The 24,526-nt window shown below is 41.7% G+C and overlaps 1 protein-coding gene across 1 annotated transcript; it reads right to left on the bottom strand.

Moving 5' to 3' along the window:
- Positions 1-331: 331 nt before the first annotated feature.
- Positions 332-24,526, bottom strand: ALX1 (ALX homeobox 1). The gene is made up of 4 exons (XM_090042638.1): positions 23,353-24,526; positions 20,011-20,315; positions 15,130-15,258; positions 332-952 (listed from the first exon to the last, which is right to left on the bottom strand). Exons 1-4 carry the CDS (start codon positions 23,579-23,581, stop codon positions 632-634), a joined length of 984 nt encoding a protein of 327 aa, XP_089898764.1. The 5' UTR covers positions 23,582-24,526; the 3' UTR covers positions 332-631.

Raw genomic sequence — 24,526 nt, 5'->3', positions numbered from 1 at the left:
AGCTTCAAATTGATTCAGACCTTTTAATTGCTCCCCGATTCGATTTGGATTCAGAGATTCAGCCGCCAAAAGCCGAATCTCCTCCAAATCGAATCAGCACCTGAAACTCTGCACAGCCCAAATGCATAGTGCTCAGGGAGTCAGGTCTGCAACTTCCAAGGAGAGTCATATATTCAACTTCCCACATAACACCGTTAAAGATTTACCTCAGAGCCTCATAATCAAATGCATTTTCCTCTACAGACTTCCTCCTTTATCAGATATTCATTTAGAAGGAAGTCATTCTATATGTAGCACTGACATAAACCAAATATAGCGGATGTATTTGCTTAATAAGTTTATTCTTTTTTTGCAGCTTTATAGTCATATTTCATCAACTGGTACAACAAAATATGTTTGGATATAAAAACAAAATACAACAAAACAGATCTTGTTGACATTTTTGCATGGTATCTATCCAGGTTTGTTCTTAAGTTTTATTGTTAAATAGGATACTGTACTTGTTTAAGCAGGTTTCACATATATCCTGACCACTAGCATTCCACATACAGCAGCTTATTGTTGTGTCCTTTAAATATGCAAAATAAGAATGTTTTTGGTTTGTTATTTATAAAAAGGGGGTATTATTATATTACATAGCCCAGGAAATATTGGCAGCGTGCTCTTTTGCCTTCATTCGTAGAACTGCAATACTGGAGGACCGCCTTTCAAATTCTGGCTTGGTTTCAAATGCATGTCCGTTGGTAGCCCCAGAAAGTAATGAGTCAGTGAAAAAATTGTTCAGGGGTACATGGCTGAATTGATTTTGGTGGTTTGAAAAGCTTGTGTAACCAGAATCTGTCCGGGGCGAATGAGAATAAGGTGTCATGCAGGAGGAAGTGTCACGTGGTAACATACAGGAAGTAACCACAGAACCGCTAGCTGCATTTCCTGGCCACAGATTGTTCTGAATCTGGAATATATAAAATAAATCAAATTAAATTTAGATATTTTTTCTCTTGTTCTCTGCTTGCTTTCTTCATCTCGCTTCACTCAATACATCCATAATTAGCTGCACTGTATAACAGTAGCAACTACTTTACTATTTCTCTTAAATTACTTTAAAAAATACAGTGAACATACAGCATGAGTAGGAGTATTGGATCATGTGTCTGGGAGCTAGGGCTGCTAATTCCTGTTTTCAGCCTTCCCATTAAATCACTGTGTAATATTTCCCACATCATGGGCTAGTGCCTCCTGAATCTGGGAGAGTACCCGATAACTGAGCAGAGGCAGGGGAGTCTCCCAGCAGCTGATCACTGACCGGAGGGGAGGCCCAGTGGCCGATCTTGCTGAACCTGGAAGTGCCACTGGGGAACCAACCCTCCACCCCCACGTCAGTATGCCACTGCAGGGGGGGCACATCAAGCCCCCACTGATGCTGCCAGCAGCGTCAGTGGTGGAGACAGCTCTGTCAAGGGTGGGGGGGCATGTGCCCCCCCATACCCCTTCTATGCATTGCCTATGTTCCACACTATTTAATGATATACCTCACTATACCCATCCTTTAATGGATATAAGCCAATGAAGTCAGTGGACTTCATTTGGATTGTATGTGTAAAAGTGCAAAGTATATAACACCCACTGCCAGTATAAAAGCATTTGCTAGTTGAAAATATGTAATTTGTTCTAATTTAATAGAATATGCCAAACTGAACTAAACAGAGGTAAGGTTCTCAAGCTACTGATGTCTGAGAACAGAAAAAAAATTAAGGAATTTAATAGTCTCAAGTAGCTGTGTATTAAAGCAAATGAATCCAGAAGATATAGACATGAGTCATAATACATTCATGGCTTCTTTCTAAAGTGGTTTCAAAAATGGTTTTAAGTAAAAACCCCTTTTCATGATGTTTCTAAACAAAATTACACCCGTGAGCATTTCTTTCAGCTTTCTGCCTTAACTGGCTACAGTGTATGGCATTTTTGTTGGAAAAGGTTGCATGACAGACTAGGAGACAAACTTTGTGGTTACTAGCAATGTCTGCTGCAGCTCTGGTGTAACCGCTTATGCAGGGTTTGCTAGGCAATGCCTTTCTCGGCTTGGCAGTCACTTGAAGGCTCCTTTTTTTTTTTTTTTTTTTGCTTCTGGCTTTCTATCTTCTCTGTATGCATGCTATTTATGAATGTATGTTTTTTTCTCATATTTGATAGATGGTTGTATAGAATAATTTTTCAGCGCAACTCAGTTCCTGCCTCTCTCTCAGGCTATATATATGTATATATATTAACTCACCGAGCACTCTGTTCCAATCAAACTTCATATCCAACACTCCCTCCTTTGTCTTTTCACGGTCTTTACCTTGCATATTCCTCTACTGCAGCCACCTTATTCATGAATAGACTTTTTTGATTATGCAATCATGCTCTCTTCATTCGAATACCTCCTTATACACTTATCTCTCTTACATGGCCTGGCAGCTCCAATCTTTTGTAATACACTTCTTTTCTGTATAATAAATAAAAGGAAATCTACAAACTTTACTAAAGTGACAATAAATCAAGCAAACAGGTTTTCTCTCTCTCATACACTGTCAAGAACAGCTCCACCACAAGCTCTATACTCTATTTATTTACTGTGAACTTCCAATCATTCTACAAACGTGTCTGTTTGTAACATCTTCACTCCAACATGTTGGGTTTGGACCCTTATTATGAGCTTGTAAAGTGTGACACACACCTTTGGTGCCACATACTTTCAAGTTGCAGAATTTTTCCATAGTTAAGCTGCTCACTGTAAAACCGGTTATGCCTCCTTTAAATCTGTAGGTCAAGGAATTTTGGCTTCAGTATAGGTAGGTTATCTCTATGATAAGGGCAATTTTTTTCTGCCAAATTTGAGATCAGTTTGAAATAATTTATTATAACAGATGCACACAATGTTGTGTATGTGTAAGTATATAAATATTGCTGGGGTTTTTTCCTGCTACTTTGTAGCAAACCTGCGTAACCCACCAACAAAAAAGAAAAGAGATAAATTATGGTTCATTGAGCTCCTCAAGTTAGTATTTTAAATAGCAATGTTGGCATGGGTCATAGGGAGCTGTTAAATTAATCTGGTGTCCTTAGTAGCTTCAGATTCAGTGTCAGAAGTGAAAAGAAGTAGTACAAGAGAAATGTTCCTTGCTAAGTTTCCTGCAGAGTACCTAGGGCCAATAGGGAAGAATAACATCCCTTCCTGATACTCTTGTCTACGCAAACATGTATGTACACATTTTTCACACCTCTTAAAGATCTGCTCCTGTACATCTCAGGTAGTCTGCTAGAATGGAAAGAACAAGGTCCTTGACAGAGATGACTGGGTACTTCCTCTTGTGGATCTCTTGGGATCCACAGGAGCAAAGCGGCCCAAGTGATGCTTAGGATGCTTAGGTGGGCATCTACCCACCCCAGCTTTTTGAAACTATTGCAAGGATCTTCAGAGGCCCACAGCACCTCACATGATTTTTAGACTTCTTACTCCCTAGTGAACTTGCCTGAGCCAATTTTAAATCATCACAAGATGGCAAACTAGTTTGGCCCTTCAAAAACCTGTTAAGGCTTGCGATTTGAAGAATGATAAGCTCCAACAATGTTCAGGGGATTGTTTCAATTGCAAAGGAGGAGCAAAATCTACCCAAAATCTTCCCTGTTGTGTTCTTATCTAGCTATAGTAGTTTTGTGCTACTAGTAAGTACAAACACAAGAATCCTTTACACATTTCAAATTGCCATGCAGTGAATGTTCTCTCATTCTATTCTTTATGCTCATTCCTTCAAAGCAAGCCTACTTCACAAACTCCTGATTAGAATAATTTACTGCAGGCCTTCTGCTTTTTGAGGGCCTAATCCTTGGAAATGCTAAAGGTTGGCCTGTGCCAACAATAATCCAGAAATTATTAGGCTTAGCAGGAATGGGCCAAATCCTCAGCTGGTGTATATTAGCATAACTCATACCAGTTGGCTTTGCCCAATGATCTTCCCCAGTATGTCTATAATGGAAATCTAAAACTAATAGTTACACACTAATGCTGCATATCACTCAGTGTTATATTCTACCAATATGCAAGACATGTAAAGTGACATATAAAGATACTATGTTGCCAGACAGCATGATGTGTGTCTATACATGATTGCCAGCTACATCACCATAGTGATGTGTTCCCCATGGAACTGGTATAGTGTGCCACTATGGCAATGTAGTGGTGAAATTTAACCATGCGCCACACATATAGCACAGTAACCACCTGTCCCACTCCATGCTTTAGTACTTACAAAAGGAAATACTAAAGCACGGTGCTGTAGCAACTTCACCATATGACAATGTGTAGATGCACTCATACTGTGTGATCTAAAGGCTACAATTTTATAAAGCTCCTCTTGTGTTGCTGTTTTCATGTTAAATGAAACTTAAAGAAATTAGAAAATTCACAAAAAAAGATTGATTTTGATATTTCCAGACTACTTCAGATATTTATCCATTATCTATTATCCAATTACTTCTGAAATTAATACACATTAGACCAGGAGTTTTCAACCTTTTTTACTAAGCATACCCCCAGCAGCCCCGTTTTTAATAAGTGTACCCCTGGAGTGGGTATCTTTGGCTGGATGGCAGGTGGGGGGGTGGTGAGCAGCTGGACAGTGAGCAGGGGATGGGGGGTGAAGAAGGACACTGCTGCGCTCGCCCTGCCCCAGCCCTGTTCCTGTGAAGCAGTGGTTCCTGTGAAGCAGTGGTGTGCTCCCACCTGGCCCGGCATACCTGTGGGAACTTTCAAAGTACTCCCAGGCATAGTGTACCCCCAGTTGACAACCCCTGCATCAGACAGTCTCATTTACCTGTCTTCTTAATATAGTCTTAAGAAAGCATAGCCCAAATTCTGCCACTGTATAGGCTGAAGAGGTATGAGTCCTGATAGAATTTTGTCTGTAACCTGCTTGAAGTGCCTGAGAGAAGTGGGGATTTGATCAGTGGATATGTCCCCAGGCTATGGACAGTAGGCCTGTGCGAAGCAGCTAGTATTCACTTTGGATTCAGATTCAGCTGATTGGGGGCGACAGTGATTCGATTCGGTGATTCAAATCACTGTCCTGAATCAATTCGGCCAAATCTGATTTGGAGATTTGGCTGCTGCTGGATCTCCAGATGTCTGAATCACCCCAGCCCATCCCCCACCTGCTATCCCAACCCAGCAATGGCTGCCCCACCTGCCCCAACTCCCAGCACTTGGAAAAAATAAGTCCCAACTTCACGGATGCTGCTGGGTGGGGGGGTGATCCCCACTGCCCCACGCTGCCTGGGGGCTCTGCACAAGCCCCCTGACACCCCCTCCTGACCCTTCCATGGCTGCCCCACCTGCCACAGCTCTGGCCCTCTAAGAAATAAAAAGCCAACCCCCCCAACTCACCAGTTCCTGCCTAGTGGGGGGGTTGATCTGGACTGCCCCCCACTGCCCCATGCCATGTGCGGGGCTCTGCATGAGCCCCCTGAAGCCCCAAGACCACTGCAAGAGCAGTGAGTCCTGGGTTTTTTTTAAAGGGCCAGAGCCAGAGGGGTGCTAGGGGAGCATTGTGGGGGGCTTGGGGGGGTCATGGCAGAGCCATGCAGTGTGGGGCAGTGGGGGCAGCAGGAATCACCCACCTGCCCAGCAGCACCCGGTCAGTGGGGCTTTTTTTTAAAGCACCGGGTGCTGGGGTGGGTGGGGCAGCCATGGGGGGTGGTCTGGGAGAGTGGGCAGGGGTTGGCAGGGCTGGGGAAGCAGGCAGGGGATGGGGCCTGGCAGGGGTCTCCCCATGGTTCCTTTCCCCCTCCTCCAGCCTCCCACCCCACCCCTACTTACCAGCTTGGAGTCCAGCTGCAGCTCCATGCTGCAGATACCAAGGACTGCCCAAATCACCAAAGCGCTCCGAATCTTCGCAAAAGATTTGGAGAGCTTCAAATTGATTCAAACCTTTTCATTGGTCCCCTGATTCAATTTGGATTTGGAGATTCAGCCACTGAATCAAGCCAAATCTCCTCTGAATCAAATCAGCACACAAAGCTTCGCACAGCCCTAGTGGATAAGTCTCCTGTGACAGACAGACATTAAATATTTTGAGGATTTTAGGTTCAGTTTGAAAGTGCATAAAAACCTATACCATCTAGAGATGCCACAAAGTCAGTCATTCTTGTGACTTTTTTTTATTGACTTGGGTTTCAATCAAACCATAAATAGAGTACCACAAAAGTTCATGATATTTTTATCCTAAACACATTTGACTTCAAAGAGACTTCACAGGTGTGAGTCCAGAATAAAGTCCACAAATGCTCAAATATATTTAGGCCTTGTTGAATGAATAGCAACCAAACTATTGATTCTTAAAGCTTACAAACTGCCCACACAGATTCCTTTGCAGAAAAAGGAATTCCAACAAGTTGTTCAAATTTGAAAAGCAGAAGAGCCTGGAAAAATCTTGCAGCTTGCTTCATAAGAATGCTACGTGTTCTAAGCATACAGTGGTGATCCTTTTTGGCAGGCATGCCACAAATTAAACCCCAGCCCCCTCCAAGTGTCACTCTGACCCTGCATCTGACAAAGGCAGCAGAATGGAGGCAGGGAGGCTTGAGCCTCAAGCTGCACAGAGTGGAGCAGGGCAGGAAACTGCTGCAAGAGAGGTGTCACTGCCCCCAGAGCCAGATTAATTCTTCTTTGGCCTCACAGCTGCTAAATGAGGATCCAGTGCCCTGAATTAGGCACAGGCTGCAGGGCCAAGGAAGAGTTAACCTGGATCTTGGCAGTAACACCTAGCATGTCTTCTCAGAACAATGTCCTGTCCCCTGCTCCATTCCACATGGTCAGAGGCTCAAGCTCCCTTGCCTCCTTTCCTGACCACCTGAGGTTCACAAGCAGCTATCAACAGCTGCCTGTGCACTTATAGCTCATATGCAACAGGTTTCTTAATGATTGTACATGAAAAGTATTCTGCTTTCATTGTGCATGATATCATAGTTCTCCTACTTAGAAAGGTCTTATTTCATGAATGTGTTAAAGTGAATTTCTAGGTGTAAAATACATCCTGGAATTAAAAATAAATACAGTAATGCTTTACAATAAGTAGAAATTATCAGAGCTGCTTCTGGTATGTGAAAGGGAAAAGGGACATTATGTACATGAATTTAAAGAAAATATTTTTCCTCTTAAAGTCTTGTGTGATACATGAACTATATAAAAGGCAATTCAGGAAGGCTGTGAATAAGGCTATACATGCCATACATCTCTGGTTTCTGTTAACATCACAAACAACATGAGCTTTGCTCTTGTGGTTACCATGAAATCACCAGAACCCTTCAACATATTTACCTACTGTATGTTTTATTTATATTTATATCCTGCCAGATAGGTAAAATAGGGTCTGATTTCATAGCTATGATATCAACAAAACCAAAAAGTCATAGTTATCATTGGGATTATGATGTCACTTCCTTAGAATATAACCTTCTACCTGATAGAACTGGAGTAAGAAAATTAACTCAAGTAATTGATATTCTAATTGGTTCTGTTTTCTTCCATGTAAAAAGGCCAAGCTTCTAGGGTGTCAAGTCCCCAATTTACCACAGACTTCTTATGAAACTGCTTGACAAATTACAAAGATACTCAAAAGATTTCTGTGTGCCTAACAATAGCAGCAGGAGATAAGAACCTAAATATCATTGAAGATATCACCTGTCATGAGTGACTGGTGCCTCCTGAATCTCGGGGGGGCACCGCAGAAGCCACCAACCCTGTCGGGGGGGCACCAGCCCTACCAACAGCATCAGAGTTGGCCATCTGGGGGGCCCCGGCCCAGTCGGGGGGGAACCCCCATCTACGCCCTACCAGTCGCCTATATGTGACCTGCTGTGTCCCACTATTATGATAACAGATATTTCTTATATCATTTGTCTCATGTTGTCTTGTCTGTTCAGTCTGGAAGCCTCTCTTTGTCTCTAGATCCTAATTAATAAATAATAATATGGTAAAGAACCAGGTCCTTGCCATTGTCTCTGTTTCTTGCTTGACAGTACAAAGCGGACAACAGCTGCCCTAATAGGGTTGCCAAGGATTCCCTAGATGTACAAAGGAATGTAGGAATGTCCTAACAGCAGGACGAGAGAGTTGATACAGAGCATGTCTCCTGTTCTCGTTCTCTCACTCCCTTTCTGCTTTTTTCTACTCTTCTTCCTTTCCATTCTTGTACCGCCACCACTTTTTGGCACCTCAAGCCAATGGAAGCTTCTAAAAGAACTGACTTAGCACAAGTTACAACAGCAACTCTATTGGGCAACTCTGAAGTAGGCCACAGGTCAGTTCGGTCTCTGGTTAGGCCAAGAAACATGGAAGGGTTTCTCCTTTGCACCCTCTTAGTACATGAGCTGGCCAGACCAAAGATGACTCAGTATTCTAAATATCACTAAGTTTTATTTCTTGTAAAGAGCAGATATACTGTACAGATATACTGTAACCCCCCAAAATCTTTGAGCTAGCCATACAACGCTGTTATGACATAGTCAAACACTATATTTCATATCTTTGAAGGGATACTATTAAGGGGAAAAATCCCACTACAGAACCAGCAGGTAGTCTTGTGTTCATAGACTGACTTTCACCCAAAACATTTAAGCTTCAACATAAAATGATAAGGGAAAGGCAATATTGATAAACCAAGGACCAAATATTTTAAAGTTCTAACTGGTGAAGTGACTATGGTGCTTTTATTGAATAGAAAAGAAATGCGTTGTATGTTGTGCAACCCGATCAAAAATGAGAGGCACTGCTGCTTAGCATGATCAGTTCTCATGGCTATAAGAGTGACAGTTAGTACAGAGTATTATAGACAAAACACTTTCTCCTTTAAACAAGCTAGCAATCTTAATTACTATTAACAGACCTGTGCAGGAGTACAGAGCTCAGTACAGGTTACAAAACCAGTATGAGAAGAAAGGTAAATATTTGGATAGTTAACCCGTGCTGAGATCTGTTCAGTTGTAGCCAGACTGCTACTAGTACACAAGTTAACTATTTTAACACAATCCATAGGTTCTCTACACTACCTTACACATCTACTGCTTTGACTGCCATGTACAGACACCCATACTGGTACTGTGGTTATCTGTCAGTTCTCTGTTGGCGATAGTAAAAACTTATTTTAACTCTTTTAACATATGGTATATAATGCATACCACATGAGAGACTGAATTTAAGCATGTAACTGTGGCTAATGGGAGTGACCTATATGCATCAGGAGAAGGACTGACTTGGAATTATGATCCAAGAGCTTAATAAACATCACATGCATATTTATACATATTTTTACATGCTTACATTGCCAAATGGAATAGTGTGATAGTAATGGTTGGTCACTGTTTCTTTTCTACCATTATAGTTTCCCACTTCTTTTGAAGCTCCAGATTTTCTTTGAAAAGTCACAGATAGGTAACATACATGTAGGTAGTACATGCATGCCTTCACATCTACTCTTGACTGCATTAGGAAAAGCAACAGGAATTCAACTTCAGTGACACAAGAGGAAAAAAAATACTCCAAAAGTGTGGAGAAAGAAAATAGTAGTCTGAGAGAATTCTAGCTTGGGAGAGAGAAATATATTCCGCTTCTATTATTTACAGATGTAATATAATTTAATGACTGAAGTTCTTAATTGTATGGATTAGATTTTTATATGGATTAAGTTTAAAGTAATCAGAGTGAAACTAGACTGACTACTAAGCCTTAATAATGTGGGATATACGGTCAGCTTGCAATACCTGCATGGATGAGCATAGCTGGATGAAAACAAGCTAATTTTGGCTTCTAGCATATTTACTTAAATTCAAGACAAAGTCTTCTCCCTCACTTAATATGGGGAGGGGAACCCCTCATCTTGAAATTGAGTATGAGGAGGTGGGTGGGCAGGCAGCTGCTGTAGTTCCAGCTCCAACCCTGGGACCAAGCAGGGATGAAACTGCTGTCTATCATCCCTACCTACTACCTCTGCTCCTCTGCCTCTCCCACACTGCGTCCTCAGGCCCCTGCCCCTCATATCCACATCGAGCCTCTGCCCTCCCCCACTCCCCCTCTCCCCACCCCGTTTACCCATGGGCAGACTCCATTTCCACTGCAGCCTGGAGCATGGCCTCAGCCAAGCCCATAGCCGAGCTGCCAACCCAGTGCCACTGCTGGGGTTGGGCTGGGGGCCATGCTCTGCACCCCAGGCTGGAGTGGGGATGGAGCCTGATGGTAAGTGGGGGGTAAGCTGGGGGAGAGGAAGAAGTGCAGGGGAAGCAGAGGCTTGAGGCGGGGAGACAGATAAAAGCAGGGACAGAGGCTCAAGTCAGCAATGGGGCAGACACAAGTTGGGTTAAATGGGGCAGACAAGCAGCAGGGGGCAAGCTGCTTGCCCCCTGCTAGGCTGGCTGCCCACTCCACCTCCATACTACTGCCTATCCCCCATGGCCTGCCCTCCTGTGTACCCCGCACTGACTCCCTCAACTCCTGTCACCCCATTGCCTGACCCCTTACTGCCTGGTCATCGCCTGTCTCCCCACCACTTGCAGTTGGGCATGGGGTGTGAATTTAAGATGATCCTCCAATAATTTAGATTCTATACATGGAAAATTATAAAAAATGTATACATTTTCTGTGGATAGAATCTAGTTATTGGAGGCGGGGGGTGTCATCTTGAATTTGGGTAAATACAATACTTATTACCTGGTACTTCCTATGGACTTATCACTGGCAGTGGCACTAGCTTCCCTGAAGGTCATAGGGTTCTCTCTCCCTTTTCATACCAGTCTCCAAAACTGACCCTCTGCAGAGGGGTGAGAAGTGCATGGTCAGTAAGTCAGTGCACCCTCAGGGCCCTGAAATTATTCTTCCTACCACAGTCACAATACCTCCATGAAGTAAATTTGCCCCAGGTCTGTGCCTTGTAAGTACAGTCTAGTCCTAAAGTGGCATAGTCATGTTTTTCAACATCTGGCACATTTTACTCTAACTTAATATGGTAAATATTTTATTTCTCTCTTTAAAAAAATACCCTGTGACATAATGTATTTTATCAGTTTTACAGTACTGAAAACCGTTTATTGCCACTAATGATGTCCAAATAAGTTTCTAATTAAAAAAGGTATGTGTTATGTCTTTTTACTGTAAGTAAAAATTTGCAAAAACCAAATTTTGCAATATTCACATTTGAAATATTCACATTCAAAAAATATTTTAACCAATGTTGTGGTTGATCAGAAAAGCTGAAAACACTGCAGGACTTTTTAATCGAATATATAATTTTAAGAAAATTCAGGTATCAAGATTATTTTGTCCTGCAATATGTTTGATGAGCCTAAATCCCCAAGATTGTGCCCCAAGTACTATATTAAGTTCTCTCAGCCACTTACTGTTAGCTACCCTTATAATTTATAATTTAGGCATGTGGAAACACAAGAGCAGAATTTGGGTGGCTTTGGCATTTCCAGTTGCTTTTACAACATACTGGCCAATTGTTTTGCACTGCAACCTCCATCTACAGTCAACAACTGTAAAAGTAATTAGGTTAGATCAGAATAGATAAAGCAAACAATTATGGTCTGTAAAAAAGGCCAAAAATAAATTGCCTGTTCCTATTTTGAAGATTAAGATGTATAATTTAATAGCTCAGGCCAAATAACAGAAAATTCAGACACAACCTTCCAGCTCAAATAAGTTGAAAAGATTCTTTCTTGGTTATGGGGAAATCCTGTAGTCCAATGCATTAGAAACATCGTGTTGTCACTTTGTGTATGATGGGGATAATCAGTGGAAAAACAAAGCAGGGGTTCTCCACACCCTCTGTTTGCTGCACAGCAATGCTACGCAGTTGTCTGTTTCTGCTGGACCACAAATGGGATGTGTGTGTTGGGAATGCAGCCATGGGTAGGTTCAAAGCAGAAACCAACAGGCTGCAATTCCACAATTCAGAGCAGAGTTTCACATCTGTTGCTGCTCCTCAGGCCACACAGCAGTAAATACAACGGCTTTTCCCAGTTTCCCAACTTGTACAGTGGGGAAAGGAACATGATTGTATCCTCTCTAGAACTCATGTATTTTTATAGGCAAAGACAAGGGTGGGCAAATATTCATCAATATGTAAAAGGATTTTATAAAGTAGTTCTAATTACTGGTGGTCCCAGTTGCTAAGAAAGCTTCTTTACCTAGGTGTACATCAAAGTGATAGCAAAAACTTGGCTGATTAGTTTACTTTGTGTTGTTATTTCTTGCTCTAAGTGTTGTGCCCTTAGGATTGCTGTGTTAACAGCAGTCACACTAAAACATCATAATTCATAATTCATGATCAGAATCAGAGGGAAGCAGGCAGATCACAAAAGTAAATCCTGACTGTAATATAATTACAGAATATATTTCTAATAAGCATCACTGCCATGTCAAATGCCTCTCATACATTTAAAAATAGAAATAACAATAGTAATTTTTTATCTTTCTCCCATATTGGTAGTCTGATTAATTTATAAATTGTGTGATCTCTGTGTGCGCATGCATATGGGTCTGAGCGAGGCAGAAGTCAGGCCAAAGACATTTGAATACAGTGAAACTAGTGTCCATTGCCCTTTTTCATACTGGGTTTCATACATCATATTTTCATTGCCCCCATATTGCATCCGGCAGCACCTTTTACACCTGCTCAGTGCACATCAAGTCCCAGAAATGAAAAAATGTAGCCCCCTAAGAGAAGCCTTGAGCATACACCATAGAGTACACCTGAGACAGAGTGGTATACGTGGCATGCACACCCAGAACTATTCTAAACTGGCTATATTGCCTCATTTTTGGGATTTGACTCATTTCTGGGATTTGACCCTTGTATTTTAGTTTAAAATTGGATTATTTCTGTTTAAAGTCAGCAGGGAATCTATTTGGTATACTTTTCTCATAAAGACAGGCCCAAATCCAAATAAATATATCTATGCCTGTTCTTTTTTTGTGTGTCAATGTAGATATGTATCCACCTATATATATATATATGTCTGAAAAATACATGTTCCGCTAAGGTTGACATGGCTTGCTTAACAGTTTATAATCAGAATTTCTGTTCTGTTATAAATCCCTGTTTTTCTTTTACAATTCAGTGATAAAAAGTTTCATTCATTTCTGAAACTTGATAGGCATGACATTAGCCTAGGGAAAAAAAATTCACTAGATTCATGGGGAAAAAAAGCAATGACTTTTGGGCAATAAAAAGTATAGCAGAGACATTTTCAGTGGGTGCAGTTATATTCTCTTTGGCATTCTCCTGTAATATTAAATAATTTATTTTGAAAAACTAAATTGACAAGCAGTTATCATTTAATGTGGATTACAACCTTCTACACTTTATGGTATTTTAAAAACACACTTTTAGTATTTTAACAGCTTATGGATCCCAGAATGGTGTGTGTATTTTTTTGCACTACTGAAAGTTCAGCCATTCAAAAAAAGATAGTAATATAAATAATGATGCTTAGGGAGACTTATTTCTTAATATGACCAAGTTAATAGTTGGGCTGTCTGTTTAAACTGATTAAGTGAAAGGCATTTGGTTGAAGAAGGAACCTTGCAATAGGCATTGTGAAAAAAGGTTAGGTTTTGCTTGGGGATTGACAAGAGCCACTTCCATGTAGTGATCCCTGGTAACGTCTCTGAGGGCCAAGAGCTCCCAAATCAACAAAAATGACAAAGCACAATGAAGATAAAGATACAGACCCCATTTTTGTCATACAAGAGAAGGTATTGCTTAGGATTCGCCTGTGGCACTCATATTTTTTTTAATTATTTTAATAGGGAGGTGGAAATGAAAAAAAAAATAGGAGAGATGCGTAAGAGTGGATTAAAAGTGAGTAAGAACCCATTACATAGAAGCAAGTAAGCAAAAGAACAGCAAGGGGACTTGATATTAAAGACCAAAGGATAGGAGAAGGGAGAACAACAAAGTGAATGGACATAGGGCCTGAAAAGGAAAGAGAAGAGAAACTAAAGTATAATGATTAAGAAGGATTTGATCATCATCTTCCCCACCTTTTGGTCTAATCCTGAAAACCCAGAAACATCTTTTTTTCTTCTATGCTTGTGCACAATCTCATTATCTTCAATGGGACAGCTTGTGTGAATATACAAATGCATGTGTTTAAATGGCTGTGGGATTAAGACCAAATTTCCAAGTAATCATATAATAAAAGACCTCTTGTTATCAAAACATATTCAGAGTGGCATGATAGCTTTGATTCTTAATGATTATATACAAAAAGTGAAACTCTGTCCAAATTATCATTAATAGCAATATTCCCATTTATATCAATGGGGTCAGGATTTCATCGGAAGAGTAAATTACTGAAAAACATCCCTATGTATTCTGTGTTCTGGAATAAAGAAAGAAAATTACACTAACTGAAACTATTTAAGTATGAATCAGCTTCCATAACTTATGAAAAATTATTATTTTATAAATCTCTATTTCATAAAAAATTACAGCAGTAGGCTGTGAAAGCTAATTATTCTGTGTCAGTGTTTGAACTGTTGTTTGTAGTCGCAGCTCCGATGATTACAAAGTCTTTTGACCTTTATAAAAAGCATAAAAAACAAAACACCATTGGGGGGAAATGAAAATATACAGTAACTAGTGAGTGTGTGTGCTGTAGAGGAAGGACGGAGAAAAAGAAAACAAATGCCTTGGCCGACACCAAGTCTCCTGAAAGTCTTTGTCCAGGAAGTACTAAGGTTCACCAAAAAAAGCCCTGAAGCTACAAAAGCTACAAAATGTCATATTTATTTAAATACTTTACAAAGGAAAAGAATTTGAAAAGGGATGGTGTACAGTAGTTCCAGCATAAGTGCAATGGAAATAATGGCTGTTCTCCCTCTAGGTCGCTGTATGGATAGCATCATCGAGACGCAAGTTTAAAATTAAAAGGAAGGAAGGAAAGAAGGAAGGAAGGAAGGGCAAATATCCAAAGCCTTAGTCTAGTAACTAATCTTAGTATATAGGTAATAATAACTGAATACTTAAATTGGGTTATAATCATATTGATGTGCAGGGAGGAAGTCCAAATGTTGTTCTATATTATTTACTATACCTGGGGGTAGCTGTCGGTCCTTGGTAGAACAGATATATCATAGGTGGCAGCAAAATGGCTTTTAGCTTGCTGGATCTGGCCATACCGTTCTCTTTTTCTCCATTTTGCTCTCCGATTTTGGAACCAAACCTAAATCACAGAAGCAAACAGCAATCAAAAGACGGCTACTGAAGAGGCTTTACTAAAACCAAGAGACTTTGGAAGGCAACTGTCAAAATGTCCGTGTTTCTACAAAGGGAGAATTTCTATTCTCCATACAAGGTCTACTGAAATAAATTCTAGTTATTTTAGGTACGTATATAGGGAATCTATTTCTTTCCCAGGACTAAAAGGAGTAGTCAGAGAATGACTCAGTTTTTTTGAGTAACTTGCTGAAGCTGCGGCAAGTCATACCTAAAAAAGTTTTGTCTCCTAGTATTATGATTAGCTGAGCTCTTTATTTAAGGTACAGGAATATAAACGTTGCCTGGAGCGATAAGAAAATGGAGGGAGAAGCTGGCCACCAGCCTGATGGGCTGTGCCAGTGATGGAGAGGCCCTTGAAGCAATGGCCACAACTAGTCAAGTTTGGGGAAAAAATAAGCAGTTATGGGACTCGGGTTACTTTGTAATAAAATACAGTGAATGGTCATGGCATCATTTTCCCCATTTTGAGCAATGGGAGGTCTGGGGAGGAAAGAAAGTTCATGCTGGTTCTTAGCCAATGCTCACTGAAATCAACAGAAAGAGTCCAGTTTATTACGGTCCTTGGATTAGGTTTAAGAGTTAAAGCTAAGGTATGTCTACACTGCTCAGCCACGATGCCAAGTTTGCACTGTACTGAGATACACAGAGCCTGTTGTTCTTGCATTACCTCCTAAACAAATATAGTGAAGCTACCTTAGTGTTACACTGCTGAGTGTCAGAGTTTTTTGTCCATGCACAGAGCCAGACTATGGTAACTATATTACTTCTGGTCTGAGGTGTTATATGTGTGGAACATGCACAGTGTATCTCAGTACTGTACTTTCTGGTGCTACAGGAAGCATAAGCGTATCTCTACTTCTAAATATTTATATTGCTTTCATCATTGTGTTGTCTAAAAGCCTACGTAAAGAGTACTTCTTATTCTAATGAGTAGCTAACATGATTTTGATGGGATCCTTCTGACAAACAGCTATGGAACTTCAGTGCAAAGGAGCCTAGATCTGATTTTATACCCTCTTCCTAGCCTTTTATATAATCAATTAGCATTACAAATTGCCGCAGTGCACGCCTATGCACATGAGCTTTGCTGCAAGAAAAATTGTCCCGCAAGGGGCAAAACTGCCCTTGCCCAGTCCTCCCTGCTCTTCGGCCATGGAGAGCTGGAGGCTTGGAACAGCACCAGTGCTGGCCCCAGCAATCTTACGTGGTGGCCTGTAGCAGGAGGGGCACAGGTCAGGCAGCACAGAGGCCTAGCTGAAAGCCAGAGTGTTGCCCTGGACAGCTGGGCCTTCACGTGTGCTGGCACATGCTTGTTTTGTGTGTGTTGGGTTGCTTTTTGTGCCATTTTTTCTTTTTTCTGGTATCAAATTTTGGCCCCATACTGCAAATTTGCAGTGCAGGGCACATTTTAACATTTGCCACACGTGGTTTGTAGTGCCACAAAGAGGTTTGCGGCACCACAAACTGCACACCCCTGCATGTCTGGATGTGGCCACTGGGCGCATCTGTACATGCTATTAATGCACCTGAATAAACTTTGGCACAGTTTGCACCACAGTTTATTGCTCCTGGGCGCAGCATTTACACATGCACCGCAGACCACACAGCACATTGAGCCGAAGCGGCACAGCCCCAGCAGGCAGGGGGACCGGGGGGTCAGCCTGCCATCCCAGAGCTTCTCCACCCTGGATCACTGTGTTGCAGAGGGCCTGGCTGGAGCATGAGGGTGCTACAGTGTGAGGTGAGCCATCAGGTAGACCCTGGACTGTGGCACCCTCATGCCACAGCCAGCCCTGGTCACCAGCTACACATGCGTTACAGCAGAGTAAATAATTCTGCCATAGAATAGTATTTGTAGTGTGTAGATGGTGACACTTTACTGCGAGTTAATTAGTCAACTCTGCAGTAAAGCTTACATGTAGATGCACCCACAGTAGCGAATGTTTACTCATAAGAATCATCCCACTAAAAGTAAATACTCAGAAAAGTAATTGCTCCTCAACATCAGTAAGGGCTGCCAGGTCAAGCCCTTATTGTTCTGCAATGGGCAAACATTTCAGTTCTCGTAAATAAATTCACTGTGGTCGTCACTGTATAAAATATGGTATCTGTCCCTCTACTTCATTATGTCTGATGCAGCAATAAAGCCATGTGATTTATACTCCAGAATAGCATATGAATTAAACCATGCCTAAGGTTGCAGGGTGAGGAAATAATTTAAACTCAACTGTCATTAAAATGTATAATGGAGGTATCTGAACATGTTTCTGGTAGCTAACACTGGTTTTAGTGCTTGTAATTCTTGAGGATTTTTACCCTGGTCTCCTTTGGGACTCAAACTTGCCCTTGATATTGTCTGAACAGCAGGGGCATGTTATTGCTCAGGTTAATTTCCCAGTAGTTACTGCAAATTTAATACGGCAGTTTTGAAAACTGTCCCCAGCAATCAAAACAAGGCACAGACCTATACCTGTTGAACATATTTTCTAAGGACTTGTTGGTAAATTTGTATTATCTATCATGCCTGGGGCTCAACAAAAAGAAAAAGAAAAGCATTTTTTCCTGCTGTCTCCACAGGAGGCACCAAGAACATGCCAAGGGAATTTAGTAATGAGGCTCTTTCATTGAAAAAAGACCTTGACAATCTCCTTAAAATGGGTGCCAATTACTACACTGACATGCAGCAGGAAAGAGAACAACTTAGATAAATTAGGTTCAGGTTGGCGCGCTCTGCATGTATGCAGGACAAAAATTAAATTGGATCTTGATGAAATGGCGGTGAAGGGAAATGTGGGTAGGGTATCCAGCTGATCATTTTGCTAAAGTAAATAAAACAATTTGCTTGAATGTATAGTAACTAAAGGAGAAAAAAGCACACACGTTTTCCTTTGACAATCCCCCAAAATGTTTCTGTTTACATCACTTTACTAGAAATTGACTCTTGGCAAAGATAAAGTAACAATTTGCCTACACAAAGTAACACAAAAATCTGCTGCTTGTTATCCTTGAATTGCCAGATGCTTGCCTCTAATGATGTAAGGCATTTTAAATTGCTTAATCTTGTGATGGAACACTTCTGCTACTTGGGATAAAAATGATCACCATTTCCTTTCATATTCCTTTCCCGTGTGGCTGATCAGAAATGCAAATAACGGTTGTTTTCTAAGCAGGCAAAGATTTTGGATAAAAGAATAGAAAACAAATGTTCTGAAAATATGTTAGCTAAACAGAAGTTTGCACCTTTAATCTATCCATTTTCATACTTAAATTTCAGGAAGCCTAACAAAAAATGTGAACAGTTTCCACAAAGTCAAACAATAAGTCTGAAACCCATTCTTCCATTTGTTTCCATGCTGAGTATTACTTTACTCTGGATAATCCCCCTGATCCGAATGTGATGCAATTGAAATAACCATGGTGTTAATGTTTTACATGTGTTTCTTTTAAATCTAAGGACAAACTAATGAATAGAAGTCACACCCAAGAAAATCCTTATTTTTTTAAAAAGATTTATCTGTCAGGGTTTCAGTGGTTAAATTCACAGGACTCAATTCTCTTGACATCAGTAATGTTGCATGGGTGCAGCCAAAAGAATTTGGATCCTGTTGTCAAATGGCAAGAGTGCCTATGCCACTTCATTGACTACAAGACGTGCAAAGACCATTCATCTTATTCAAGTTATTTCATTGAATTAGATTATAAAAGTGATCTCAATTTAACTTCCATTTGTGTGCATACAAACTGACCTTTATTTCTTACCTTATTTTTAAACTTACAGGTTGTGAAGTTGTTACCTCATGTATTAGTTAATTTTTAAAAAAAATCCTATTCTACAAAGATTCTGCATTACTGATATTCCATAAACTGAATAACACTGGAGCTCATATGACTTCTAAAAACAGAATAAAATTTGAAAATGCAACCACTAATATATACTGCTGCTAAACTTAACTTTTGAAAACAAAACTCAAAAGCTGTTGTTATTTTTTCAGCTCTTCTTCATATTTAATTCTTTTGGTTCAACATTAAATATGCATGCACAGATTATTTTGCATACATGTATTATATAAATCAGTTATATGTACAGTTAAGGGATACAAATATAACACTAATTAATTAACTGATGAACAATACAATTAATTCCTAGGAATTAAAATGCAGGATTGAAAGCAAGCAGAGGAAACTAGCTTTGAATCCTGGAAGGTACTGAGTACTCTCAGCTCCCATAGAGATCATTGTATCAGGTCTTGACTATGCACATATGTGGTTTCAGTATAGACTCTGAAAGAAATGTGAAAGCTGATTACTATTTTAAACCATAAAAAATGTAGGATCCACCATACTCAAGTTGTGTTTCTCAATAGAGCACCTTTTTTCATATATCTCAGACTGACACTTGGTGCATGCACTGCCTGAAATGTTAAGGAAAGCAGGATTATCAGAAACCTAACTTCCTGCTATATTTCTTTTCATTTCTTCCCCTCTCTGCAAGTTTCCAGGGCACTGAAGCTATTTTAGAAAGTTATTTTATCAGTTCAATTAACTGGTTCATCCTTACACACACAAGCAGGCACAAAAAAGAAAAACGTAATGTTTGTTACAGCATTACAGACTTCCGTACAGTCTTCCAGTGCGCTGTTGATCAGTCCCTAGAACATTTAAATTGTCCTGGAAAATGTTTAAGTTAGTTTCCTACCTGGACTCTGGCCTCAGTGAGCTCTGTTCTCAGAGCCAGCTGTTCTCTTACATATACATCAGGGTAATGAGTTTTCTGGAACACTTTCTCCAGTTCCTCCAGCTGTAAACTGGTAAAGGTGGTCCGGTGCCTCCTCTTCTTACTGCTGGAGACATTGCTGTCACACTTATCACCGAGTTCATCCAGTTCTCCCTTCTCCTGCATCCCTTTCACTGGAGACATCCTAAGACTGTTGCAATTGTCCATGGGCCTGTTAAGTTCTGTGTGAAGAGGCTGTCCTTCTACTTTAGTAATCCCATAGTTCACTGTACACAGGGAGGGGGGGGGAAATAACTGGTTAAGCAAGTTTTTAATTCTGAAGTTTTGTAGAAATACTTTCATAAGGAAGCTGCTCAATTGTATTTATACATTTCAAAGTGATTTCATATGACAAGGTATCCTGTAATAATAAATTGGATTCATACCTATCATAGTTTCACTAATGGATGAAGGATGAAGAAGTTTCCATGGGAAGATTTACAGATTTCTTGGATTTTGCAAGCCAAAAAATAATAGGCAATATTTGAAACCTCTTTAAATTAGAGTTGCATCAATATAGAATTCTGACATAAAATAAATGGTATAACATAATACATTCTAACATACAATAAATGGTATAAAGCTCCTGACAAAAATGCTTTTAAGTTAGGACAGAAATTAAACAAAAAGGCTATGAAAAATGCAAAATAAAAAATGAATTAAACATCTGTAAATTGACTAACCAAGAACAACAAAAGCAAATGAAAATAAAATTAACAGTGCTCACAAAGGCAAAAAAATCCATATAAATTCTCTTGGATTTGTTAACTGGAATAAATAGTCTTCAATCATAGTTGCCGTGATTATAAACTGTAGCAGACTGTTCAAAGAGTGAATTAACTAAAAAGGATTTCTAAATGTCTTTTGCATTAAGTATAGCAAAAACACTAATTATTTTTCTGAAAAGAATAAGTGACAAGTAATAGTTAAAATACTTTTCTTTAACTTTTCATAAAAATAAATAAAACTTTTAAATGTCATGCAGTTTAGATAAGGCATGAAACATTACAAATTTTGAAAGTTTTTTTTGCAGAAAGAAGCAAAACAAACTTTTACTGTACTACAAATTTCATGAAGGATGGCATTTGGAATACCATTGTTTTAAGGTTTTCTGACATAGTCATGTATTTCCAAACGATTGATCCAGTGCAATGCATTCAGGTTTATTTTATTATACTATTTATCTATTCACCAATACCAATTATAACAAAAAGATTATTTGGCTAAAATCAGGCTGAGTGAACAAATACATGACCCCCAATATAGAGATAAATAATTCAGGAAAACACCAAGCATAAATTAAAGAAGCTGATTAACAATAACTACACTCAATAAATCAACCTGCTGTTGCTTTTCTACCTAACACTTTTGTTGTTGCTATTTTTAAGAGTAAAAGACTGCCGTTGTATTTTTGGTGCTGCCTTTAAAATGGTGCAAGATAAAAAACAATTGTCTCAAAAATATTTTCATAATAGTAATGGTTATTCATTTATTTATTCCCATTGTCATGCCCAGGAGTTTATCACCATATCTAGAAACTTTCCACTGGCCAGCACTGGGGGTTTTTTTTTTTGCCTTTTAGTGTTTTTTAATAAACATTGAACTACACACAGTAAAGCCAGTTGGAATAAAATGTCAGAACTGCAACTCGTATATCTGAAAATAGAGAAGTAACATGTTCTATATTCTGTTTTTGCGGGTGCTTAACTTCCAGAAATTCAAAACATACTTATGAATCAATTCAAAAATATACTTTAGAATATTGTACTAACATAGCATGCAATGAACAATAAGTATATTTTTGCAATCGAGTTAAGTAAATGATCGTTCTAAATAAATGCGACAACGTTTTTCCATTTTCAGCTCTTAAAATGCATGATAAAGAGTAAATATTTTAAATGATTACTTGATCTGGAATATCGGGGGAGGGGTGTTAATAATGAACAGCAACCCAGATCTATTTTACGACCAACTTGGCAAAGGGGAAAGTTACTTCCGAAGGGTATATTAGAGCATTTGGTGCACGGCAATCAGTTTTCTGTACTTGGCATTTGCACTGTTTGGGCTGATTTGCAAACGAGTGCTTTGTCAAGATCCCAAATCTAACTCGCTCGTTTGAAAGCAGCACGATAGATACGAGGAGAAAAAAGTTTTCGGAGAACTCCAGACGGGTTTTCACTGCCTGGAAACGAAGTGGTCAGGTCTGTGATAAGAGACAGGAAAGATAGATGGCTTGTTTTGATAACATTTGACTTGGCTGGGCTGAATGTATTCAGAAAGGAATGCTTTACCAAGCAGATACCGTTAAGGACCCTGCCTAAGGTGGCTTGATATCTGCAAAGGAGCCTTCTTGGTTAGGAAAGCTCATTTGCCCGGCATGGGCAGCAAGGGACCATGCTTGCAGGGCTAAGGAAGCATCTCCAAGCGATTGCTGGTTAGGGTTTAAACCCCCCTCGGTTTAATGTGCTAAGGCTGGGAGGTGCAATGATCATAGATTCAAGGATCATACAATCCTAGAAAATGAGGGTAGGAAGGGACTTCAGGAGCCCATCTAGTCCAACCCCCAGCTCAAAGCAGGACCATCACCCAAATAGATCATCCCAGCCAGGGTTTTGGCAAGCCGGGCCAAGGATGGAGATGCCACCACCTCTTCCAGTGCTTCCAGTGAGAGGGGTTTTCCTAATATCTCATCGAAACCGAGATGATCATTGCTGCAAAACGCACTCCCGCAGCTCCTCTCCGTCTGAAACTGCAGCTTAAAGAGAAGTCGCCTGTCATACGACTAGATGCTCTGCACGGATCCCAACGCCGGCCAAAAGCTACTTCCTTATGGGACAAGCAAACTTCACCGCAGCCCGTAACAAAAGGACCTGCTGCAGAAAAGCTGCTGTTTTATTTTTGCCCCCCCCCGCCACGGGCTCCTGCTTTACACCCTGCGGGGGGGGGGCGGTTCTCCTTAACTGGGGAGGTGGGTGCTTTGCTGGCTGCAAACGTGGGCTGTTATTGTCGGGCTGGGACTTGCCTCTTTTGTCTTGCAGCGAAGAGGCAAAGCAGGCAGGAGCCCTAGGAAAGGGGCTGGCTGGCTGGTTTTCCAGAGGATCTCCAAGGGGGTGATGGAGCTTGAAAGCCCTTGCACCCCCCGCCCCCACCGCTCCCCCTCCCAAGCGTTAATCCAGGCATTAAAGCGCCTCCCGTTATCACGGCATAAAAGGAGCGACCCTGGGAAAGCAGCAACGCTTTCCAGCATCCCCGCGGCAGACTCACCATTGCTGTCCTGGCAAGGCGAGGTCCTCTCCAGCCTGACATGATGCTCAGCCCTTGGCAGCGGGTTGAAGGCCTGCACGCATTTGCTGGCGGGGGTTTTGCTGTAAAAGGACTCGTTGTCCAGCGTCTCCATAACGTGCTCCAAGGTGCCTCCTGCTCCCATGTAAAAGTCACTGGTCTTACTCGGGCTCTTCAAGGCAAACTTCTCGCTCAGAAAATCCATAATCATCTAAGGCTGCTGGGGAGCCTCTTCCCTAGACAGAGGCAGGACTGTGAGCAGAGGAGGGCGGGCGGGAGAGACCTTGGGAGCTCACGAGAGCCGCTGCGCCTCCCAGCCTTTGATTTGTCTTGTCTTGAGAGGGGGGACCCGAAGTCCCTTTTTATATCTTGAAAGCCCAGCAGGGCTCCTTGCGCAACCTCCCCTTGCTAATGAATATGAAAATAGGCAGGCGGCTAACTCCACCCCGGGTCCCCCCAGGCCCGAGCCCGACGCGGGAGGGGAGCTCCAGGCCCGCTTAAGACGGAGCCGTTTCAGGCGGACAGACGCGCAAGCGGGGGGGTGAGGCGATTTCCTCGCCGCAAATGTTTCCCCTTGCTGCAAAGGAGAGGGGAAAGTCGAGCCCTCCTCCCCCCCGCTCTCCCCCAGCCCAGCCTGAGGCAAAAGTTGGGAGCGGTGCAACTTCGGGAGGCATCGCCAAGGGCCTGGGGCCGAGCAGGGCAGGGGCGATGCGGCCGGAGGCGGGGAAAGGCGCGGTCTGGGGCCCAAGAGCAACCCGGGGGTGCTGCGGGGGAGGGGGGGGGCGATGGAGAGAGTCAGAAACGGAGGGAGTCCGCGACCGGGCCGGCTCCGGCACGCTAGGTGGGTGCAAAGCGCCGGAGCAGGCCTGGCCCAGCCTGGCCCTCGAGCAGGCCAGGGCTCGGAAGCGCCCGACCGCCCCCAGCCCGGGCAGCCCCTTGCCGGCCTCCGGCGCGGCCCACACACACCGGGCCTGAAGCGGCGGCGCTCGGAGCGCGCGTCTCGTGTGGCCGCAGAGGAGCGAGGGTTACATTGGGAGCCTGCGGGCTTTTCATCCGGGGCAGCCTGCCCGGCTCCGAGCTTCTTAGTCCATCAGCGGAGTTGGGGGCTCGGGGCCCCCCGCTCCAGCCTTGAGTGCCAGGCTTTCCTCCCGCCCGT

The sequence above is a fragment of the Crocodylus siamensis genome, chromosome 4 (genome assembly GCF_052110815.1).
Source record: "Crocodylus siamensis isolate JL-2025a chromosome 4, ASM5211081v1, whole genome shotgun sequence".
Taxonomy (NCBI): Eukaryota; Metazoa; Chordata; order Crocodylia; family Crocodylidae; genus Crocodylus; species Crocodylus siamensis.
Note: the sequence above shows the minus strand (reverse complement) of the source record. Positions and strands in the feature narration are given on the sequence as shown.

Bases quoted from the DNA above. Each gene is read 5' to 3' on its own strand.
- ALX1 (XM_090042638.1), bottom strand. From the start codon at position 23,581: ATGATTATGGATTTTCTGAGCGAGAAGTTTGCCTTGAAGAGCCCGAGT. The intron at 20,316-23,352 runs GTGAGTCTGCCG...CCCTGTGTACAG, and splicing joins GCCTTGCCAGGACAGCAATG to TGAACTATGGGATTACTAAA. The intron at 953-15,129 runs GTATAGTAAATA...TATATATTCCAG, and splicing joins GGACCGACAGCTACCCCCAG to ATTCAGAACAATCTGTGGCC.